The following is a 9,270-nucleotide window of genomic DNA, read 5'->3' on the forward strand; positions in this document are numbered from 1 at the left end:
GGACAGCACTGCAATGAAAATCACAGGGAAAATCACAAAGTTAATTTCAGTGACTAACACTGAGTTCATTTGGCATTGTTCTCACCATAACTGGCCTTAATACTGTGGCAAAATGCCTCAGACTCGCCCTACGAACGACTGCTTCCCACAACACAAAAACACAAATTAAAGAAAAAGAGAGAAAATGTGCAAAAAAAAAATCACTGAAGTCGTTTTGTTATCAAAGCTTTCTGTTTAAATGTTTAGTTTGTGATTTATATTTGAGTTTTTGTGTTAGGAGTGAAAACACTGATCCAAAGTCTGCAGAAAATTAAAATCTAGTATCTTTCAAGTCACTAACCCCACCAAAAACCACTCAAGGCAGCGTCACACTGAGAAAAACAATAAACAACAGGTGCTTTGTGGTTGAGGAGCTCTGTAGAACCACTATTAAAATGTCAGTTTATATGTTTCAATGAATATTTTGCCAAGAATAAATTGGCCGAGTTCATTTCAGAAATGGCATGTTTGGTGAAAAACAAACAAGAAACAAGTTCATCATGTAGCCTCAGTAAAATCAAGAGGATTCATGCTGTAAAAAAATTTGTTCTCCTCTTATATGTAACCTGCTTTCTTTTAAAAAGTCCACTGAAGATAATCAGCAGTCATGTTTTCATGTGTCATTTTGTTTGATGAATACATTTTAAGAACATGTGTGTAGTTTTTCCTCCTTTTCAATCAATCATTAGCTCAATCCCACAAACGCGTTCTCGAACTCAGAGTCACACATTGATAATTTAATTAATTTCATCGACATCCAAACAAACCAGTGCTCAACATTTCAAAACACACATCATCAGACAAACTCTTCTGTTCCAACTGATTTAAACCTATCATTTGTTTTCTTTGCATGAAGACATTTACACATTGTGAAACTAGATTTTCATTCTATCAGATTGTTGGTTTAACTAAACTCGGCTACAGGCAATAGCGGCTACTAAATCCTAACATTTCGTGATTATTTTAGCAGCCAGCTGGACATTTGGAATGTATTATGACTCAAATAAGTGTAGATTACTTGTTTACCAACTACCTAAATATGAAGTAAACATATATAAGTAACAGCTTCTAAACAAGAAACAAACAAGAGCTAAACAACGTATCAGCCGCTTTGACAAGCCCAGTGTTTTTTGTAAAACATCAAATGAATGCAAACTTACTAGCGACATCCACAATCTATCAGCCAGATTTTTATTTTACAATATAATTCAAAATTATGGTTGGTTTTTCTCTAAAAAAATAACCCCTTCAAAAGCCATTTTTAAAATTTGCTAGCCAATTAAACATGTTTAACTTCAAGACTAAGTTACTAGTCACTTTCAATTTTAACTATATTTCTCCTAAACTGTGGCTTCCAAAGTGGCTTCTAGATTATGTAAAACTCACAAGCCATTTGAAAACTTTTACTAGCCAATTAAATAGTTTTTTAAATGACGACCAACTTACAAGTCACTTTCAATATTTGAGGCAAGGTACCTCCAAATGATTATTATGTGTAGATGAACTTACCAGTCATTTTTACAACTTTACTGGCCCTTTAGACATTCAAGAGAAGAACCTTAAATTATTGATTACTTATTTGCTGAACTTGGTAGCCAAAGTTGGTAGCCATACCCAAAATCTAGCAAATTTTTTTTTAAACAGCTTGATTTATAGAATGGGATTGGAAATTATGCTAAAGTGGCTATTAAAAAGACATAAATATGGCGAATTTCTGCAGCCAACTAGGGCCTCTAAAAATATTTCTGACTACATTAGTTTACTGGTCGACTTTAAGAAATCAGTGGCTAGTTTTGTAACAAACTTTGTTGTCACACCAAAATCTCAGCCATTTTGAAACCTTTACTAGCCAATCAAATGTTTTTTAAATGACGACCAACTTAAAAGGCACTTTTAATATTTGCTAGTCAACAAGATTTGTCAAACACAGGTGCCTCATCAGCCACAATCTAATAAAAAGTACCTCCAACTTATTATCATGTGTAGATTAACTTAATAGTTTTGTAACAAACTTTGTAGCCACATCAAGATCCCAAAGCCATTTTGAAGACATTACAAGCCATCTAGATATTTAGAGTCAAATAGAAAAAGAGGATCTTTTGAAACATTTTAGCTGATTTTAGCTAAAGTAACTACTACACTGGACTGTTTGCCAGCCAGCAGCCAAACCTCACCAGTAATGTTTTGGCTGCTGGCTGGAGTTGTGTTTTCCCACCCTGCTCTGCTCTGAAGGCACCAACAGGTTGTGCGTTGCTAGGCATCTTCTTCTTCTTTATAATTTACTGTAGCTCCCCCTTCGTCTCCGTGCTCGCCTCCTCCTTACTCGTCCTCGTGCTCGAAGAACTCGTGGCAACAGACGGTAACCAAGGAGATGAATGTCATGAACTCCTGGAAGTCACACTCGGCGTCGCCATCGGTGTCCAGGCTCTCCATCAAGCTGTCAAGTGTTGCCTGGTCTTTCACATGCTGCAGGGGAGGACAGAAAGGTCACATCAGGTCATACACAACCCAAGACAATAAAGTGAGTATGTTTGGATGAAGATAGACCTGGATTTAAATCAAACTACTGAATCACAATATTTAGGCTGTTAGTTCCAGAGGTCTGAAGTAACTTAAAACATTCACTGGTGTACTTATAGCGAGTAAAGTATTTCCTTTCTTTGACACTTTGGTGCAGCGGTGGAAGAAGTATTGAGATCTTTTACTTAGCAATTAGCAATACCAGTATAGAAATACTCCGTTACAAGTAAAAGTCCTTAATTCATATGTTCAATATAAGTCCGAAAAAGCATTAAAAGAAAATGTTAAGTGTTGTATTATATTATTTGATTATTACTACTAATCCATTAAGGTGTAAGCTGCATTTTAATGTTTTATCTGGTTGTGGTGGATCTAATTTCACCTACTTTATATTCTGTTGGCTAGTTTGATTTAGAACAATGCATCATGTTTTATAAGCTGGTCATTTGTTTTGAAAGAAAAATCCTCATCTTCAAAGCAGGAGTCAAATAAATGTAGTGCAGTGCAATATTTGCTCATGAACTGTAGTGGAGTGGAAAGGAAATAGTTAAGTAAAGAACCTCAAAACTGTATTTAAGTGCAGTACTAGAGTTCTCTCCTTCCTTTATCAACTGATCTTGTAACATCGACATCCCTAGAACAGCAAACTGTTTAACTAAACTCTACTCCACAATGAATGTACTTTTACTTGTAGTGAAGTATTATTTCCACCGTGTTTTAACTAATCTAAAGGATTTGAATACTTCTTCCACCGGTGGCCATTTCTCTCTCTGTTCGGTTGAACTCTGCTTCCTCCAGCGTCTCTCCAGAGTTTCAAATCTCTCTGTGCTTCGTGTTTTGTGTCTCACCGCCATCAGATCTGGCAGCTCGTCGTTAAGCAGATCCTTCAGCTCGCTCTTTTTCAGTTTGTGTTTGTCTCCTTCTCTTTCTGAATACTTCTGAAACACTGCAATGATGGTCGCCATCGAGGTCTCCAGGTCGGTCATTGTCATCTGTCTTTTCACCTTTTCAGTGAAAAGAATAAATGAATAAATGGAAATCAGACACAGTAGCGTTCAGGATTTACTCACAGTTAAATGACCTTGTGGTAAAAAAAATTCATCAGTATTGATCTAAAGATTATTTTAAGGATGCAGAAAGAGTTTAGTCAAGTTTTCACATTTTCGCTCTGTATTTATTTATTTATTCGTTTAATCAGCTCACTATTGTCTGATTGTATCATAATCAGAAAAATATATATTTTTTGTTAGATATTTTTATTATTATTATTTCACATGATGAAATGTACTTTCTTTAAAGATGATTTGACAAAGCATTGATTCAGAGATGGCATCCAATTCAAAATATTAGTGGTTTTTAATATTTGCATAGATACTTACAATTACATAGTTATTAGTATTTCAATTGATTGATTGTTTGCTATAAAAAATCTACAAACCCTAAGTGATTAAAAGTGATCTACTGTACATCACACAGCACTGAATACAAGTTATGTTTATGAAATGAAAATAATTTATGTAATATCTTTATTTTTCCATCTATACCACTCCCTACATGTACATTTTACCAGCATGACAGTGCAAAAAAAAAGTGCTGCATTAACCTAAAACTCTAACTAAAATACCTTTTAAGATACATTATATGATTAAAAATACTTGATATGCAGTATTAAACTTGAGGTACAGAACACAAACTGTAGTTGACATTATTTATTATTTACATTGTTGGATGCTGGAATTTCAAAGTTTTTAAACTATTCTTTTCATATTTTAGTCTTTTCTGCATTTAGTTTCATCTATCGGCACAAAAAGTCAGGATGAAGGAATGACTGATGACCTTACCTCGGTGTCAGTTCAGGCAGGAGTTTTCTACTGCGAGTCCAGAGAGTGGAGGCTGAGGATGGAGAGCAGATTTTATACTGCAGCAGTGTGGTGGGTGCAGTGCTGAGGTCATCCATCCTGTCATTCAAACTGCCGACCAATCCCGTCTGTCCACCTCCCCTCACTCCACTGCAACCCTGCGCTAACCAGCACTGATGGGCATGCCTGACTCTTAAAGGTACAATGTGTAAGATTTGGACAGAAGTTTTGTTTAATAACATTCAAGAAATGAACTAACATTATCAACAGAATGTGAAGAAGTAAGATGTCTATGTACTGTGTTGCAGAGATATCAACCGAAATGAGCATGCTAACCTGCTAGCCCCGGCCCGTCCTGTGTTGTAATACCACTTGTGCCTCGAGAGGCGATAGTGAGTCACTGTAGCGTCCAGTCTGCCCTCAGTCCAACATGAGAGGACGAAAAAGTGAAGCTGCCCCGAGGGCTTGTCGAGTTGAGGGTACAGCCCCCGGTTAGTGTCACAGAAACACAAAGATGCCAAAGAAAAGAAAAGATATATAAAGAAGCAAAACAGGAGTAAATATTGGCGTGGCTTTCCACCCCTGGAGACAGCTCTTGGCGAGTAAAGAGATGTGGTCTGATGCTGAACTCACAACGTTTCTTTTAGACTGGTAACATCTAACGCTGGCTATTTAGCGAAACGTATCTTTAGTGCAACTAATGACAACACGAATCGTAATGAAAAACATTCCAAATGGCGTCGATATATGGTGTTGATGTGGCTGTTTTCTTGCTACTGTGGTCTCTTGCTAAAACTGAGCTAAGCAGCAATAACGTAAACGATAAGCCGACGCCACATGTGAAGATTATAAGAATTTTGCGTATTCTTGCCCTGCTGTTAGTTAGTAGTTGGCTTTTTAAAAAATAACTGTTGACTGTAAATTGAGATTGTATGGACCCAGTAGTAGACCGACCAAATTCACCAAATTGTTACCACTTGGCATTACTGTTATGAGGTGAGGCAAGATTGGAAAGTTTGGAAAGTTTGCTATACACATGGCAAAGTTTATTACGTGTGTCTAACTGTACACAATCTTGAACCGCTGCAGTTAGTAAATCATGCAATTCTTGCACAGTGCTGCCCCCTATTTGTTCGGAGCATGTGGCCAGGAATTGCACATTGTATTTAATGTCAGTGTAATAATGTAATAACTGTTTGTAACAGCATATTTCCCATTACTTTGATTAAAGTTGTGGTAACTTTTAGACATTATTGAAATTTTGTAACCGAACTACTATAACTAACTATACCAAACTCCACTGGAAGGACACCCAAAAAACTGGACAAATATAACAATCTGGATGCAGCTACAGGTAAGTGAGAAAGTACGCTTTTTTTGTGATTGTATCCATCGTAAAACCAAATCCTGCAGCTTTTGTAGGATTTGAACAAGACCAGAACAGAACACGAGTACTTGCTCAAGCGTCACCTGTGACTCCTCTTCTTCGACCTGAAGACGCCACCAACACCAGTAGCTAAGAGTCCACCTTTTGTCTGCCCATTTTTTGGTAGGAGGTAGACTTGGTTGGATGAGCTTAATTGTCACACCAAGAGATGCTTCCAGCCCTCTCTAAGAAAGTTCTCATTGTTCCAGGATATTTCCTGATTGACTGCAACGCTCATAGACCTTTATAGAGCTGCACACAAGTTCTGTGGCCTCCAACAATGACCCTTGGAACCAAGAAGGATCAACATGTCTGTGTCTCTTGTTTTGAAGTTTATTTCTTAGTTTCACATCATCTTCTTTCTCGTAGGAACATAAGCCAAGGTTCCATGTAGCGCAGTTGGTTTACCGAAATAAGCAGAAGGTGGTGCTAATGCTCCTGTCGGGTGCTGTTGTGCCATTGCAGAAGAAGAGGACACACTGAAATAACGTCAAACCCATAGACTGCATAAAAGAAGTGGATGTAGCCTCCAGGCCTGAAAAGTGAAGCCAATGCGAAGCGCCTTAAACCTGCATTCTCTCTGATGGCCAGCAGGGGCGACTCCACTGGTTGCAGAAAGAAGTCCGATTGTATAGAAGTCGATGAGAAAATGAACCAAATTCTCACTTGATTTATTACCTCAGTAAACATTTTCATAATGACTTTATGGTCTCAGTCGCTAGTTTCAACTCTTCTTCAATACAGCATCATGTTCATTTTGTAAATTATGGTCCCATTTAGAGTCAAATAGATAAATAAAGCAGAGTGTGCTTTAGGTGACAGCGACCTGTCAGTCAGGATGGAAGCATTGCGATGTGAATCCATGGCACTGTGTACAGCTCCATCCTCTCGTACAAAAAAACTTCTGGCTCCAAAAAAGGAAGATGCCGACGACCAAAATGCCAAACTGAGCACACATCAGTGGATTCATTCATTGATTGTGTTGGAAGATCTGTCTGTCAATCAACATGAGTTGTCCTTCAAACATAACACAAAGGACAACAGTGACATAATGCATCAGAACGTGTAAAATGACACACAATAAGCAAACTGCTTATTAATGTAACTTGACATGTTGGATAAATTACAGGCTCAGAGATATTTACAAAACCTTGCCAAGCACTTGTGAACTAATTAAGATGAAGCTAGATGAACAAACAAAGTGCCAAACGCCTTCTTCTGTATCTGTGTGGATCGTATACCATCTATCTGTGTTCTCCCTTTGATCCGGATCTGCTTCTCTTCGTTGTGTTGGGGCATCTGCTGGGCGACAAAGGCCCGTTTCAGAGGAAGCGGATGGCCGTGCATGTTAATGAAGACGTCCTTTTCACTGTTGAAGTTGGCCAGACGTGTGCCCTCCGCAGCCTAAAGAGAGCTCACAAACACTACATCTGCTACGGCCAAACAGGCAGGATTTGAGATGTCCCGCTGCCAGGTTTTTAGTCCAAAATGCTGTAAACAAACTTTTTTGGGGAAAAACTGACGTAAAGTTCAGTCAGGATTATCATTTAGTATTCCCAGAATATGCAGGATCCTTCTACTATATCCTTCCAAACACTTTTACTGGCTATTTCTTAGTAAAAACGTAGCAGCAGGAAATAAAGTATTCGGTACAAGGTTTCTAAAAAATGTTCTTAAAGACAGAAAGAATAGCACAGAAAGAAATAAAGAAAGAAAAATTTGACTTTTTGATCATTTTTCAAGACGAGGTGTTATTAAAATGGTAGAAATATTCATTTTGGCAGCAAACTCAAAGCATGATTTTGGATTTAAAACTTTTAAACATTAAAACGTGTGCAACAAGTGACCTTCATTTGCAATGTACATTGACCATTTAAATACAAAACCTGAACACAGCTCTCTGTTACATTTGATAAACATAAAGAAAACTAAAGAACATTTTTGAACATGACATTATATAACCTTTTTTTACTAGCGGCTATAAAATGAAGGGAACAAAAACTCATAAGCACGTAAAAGCTTTGATTTAAAAAGAAACATTTTAGCATAAATACTAGCTTTCATCCACCTGTTTTGTGCGCATTTTCAGTTTGCACATAAAAAAACCTGAATGGAACGCTGGAAATTCGAACCATCACAAAAAACGTTTGAGATTTGACTCTCGCTTGTTTGATTACATCACCTTGTTGCACTCCTCTTCTTCTGCTATAATTTAATGGCACCAACTGTTTATCTCACATGAACGAACTCCTGATTTTCAGATGTCAGCAGTGGATGGAGATTCGCATTTTCTTTTGCTGAATTTCTAAATATTTTGTTAAGATTTGTACTAAATTTAAATGTAAACTTGTCTAGTGTTTGGTCTGTTTTTGGTACAGTGAAAGTGGGTCAAACACTTACATTACAGAATTTACTGCATTGTAGCATGAAAGCATTCTGGATAGAGTTCCCTGAAAACACTCCCCTGTATGTATGTAAGACTGCAAGCAAGGCAGGAACTGATTTTCAAAATAAATTGGACATTTTTAATACTAGTCTTGTGCACTTTGTGGCTCTGAAGATTTATCAAAAACAAAAATTGTAATGTGAGATATAACAAAGAGTGGAGAGTATAGTTGCTTAACCTTACAGTAACAGTTGCATAAATCATTTGTTGAATGCATCTTAATGTGTCGTTTTTAGACTTCAGACCTTAACATTATGACAGAGCAGGTATATCTTGTGAATATGATATCAATAACCTCCACAATGTGCTGAATTCCCCAGATGACTTCGTCCAGCGCCTTCTGTGACCTCTGACCTCCCTCCACTCTTTGTATTTTCAGTTGGAGAACAGAGCCGTTTATTACATGATAAACTGCGTCTTTGTTTGATGGTAAATACACTCCTCACGCGGACGACTACAGACGGTTTCATTGTTCGCTTGAAACACTGAAACTCTGTGCGGAGAAACCGGCCGAGAGACAGCCAAAGATACTGGAAACATCTATAATTTCTCTCTCTCTTCATTTATCTGTCAGTCTGACTTTTGGTTTGTCTGTCTGCTCAATGTGTGTCAGGAGTGAGACCTCGATTTTTAGGGTATAAAAGGCACAAAAGTAAAAAATATGAGATAAAAGTCAACAGAATTATCTACCAAGTCATCATTATGACTTGTTATCCCATAGTTTTAACTTACTATCTCAAAATTACGACTTATTAAGCAGAATATTTGAATATACTTTTGACTATCACAACTTTGATGAAGTCATAATTTTAACATGGTATCATATATTTTTGGTAGACTGTACAGTAGATCAGTTCAATTCAATTCAATTCAGTTTTATTTATATAGCGCCGATTCATAACAGAAGTTATTTCATTGCAATATATCATAACAATATCATAATTTTTTTGACTTATTTTGTGAACAGAAAATGGTTTGAC

At 37.1% G+C, this 9,270-nt stretch overlaps 1 protein-coding gene across 1 annotated transcript; it reads right to left on the bottom strand.

Moving 5' to 3' along the window:
• Positions 1-761: 761 nt before the first annotated feature.
• s100b (S100 calcium binding protein, beta (neural)) lies at positions 762-4,552 on the bottom strand. Its single transcript, XM_044187932.1, has 3 exons — positions 4,401-4,552; positions 3,408-3,563; positions 762-2,505 (listed from the first exon to the last, which is right to left on the bottom strand). The coding sequence occupies exons 2-3, from the start codon at positions 3,549-3,551 to the stop codon at positions 2,359-2,361; spliced, it is 291 nt and encodes a 96-aa protein (XP_044043867.1). The 5' UTR covers positions 3,552-3,563; positions 4,401-4,552; the 3' UTR covers positions 762-2,358.
• Positions 4,553-9,270: the final 4,718 nt, after the last annotated feature.

The sequence above is a fragment of the Siniperca chuatsi genome, linkage group LG24, assembly GCF_020085105.1.
Source record: "Siniperca chuatsi isolate FFG_IHB_CAS linkage group LG24, ASM2008510v1, whole genome shotgun sequence".
Lineage (NCBI taxonomy): Eukaryota > Metazoa > Chordata > Actinopteri > Centrarchiformes > Sinipercidae > Siniperca > Siniperca chuatsi.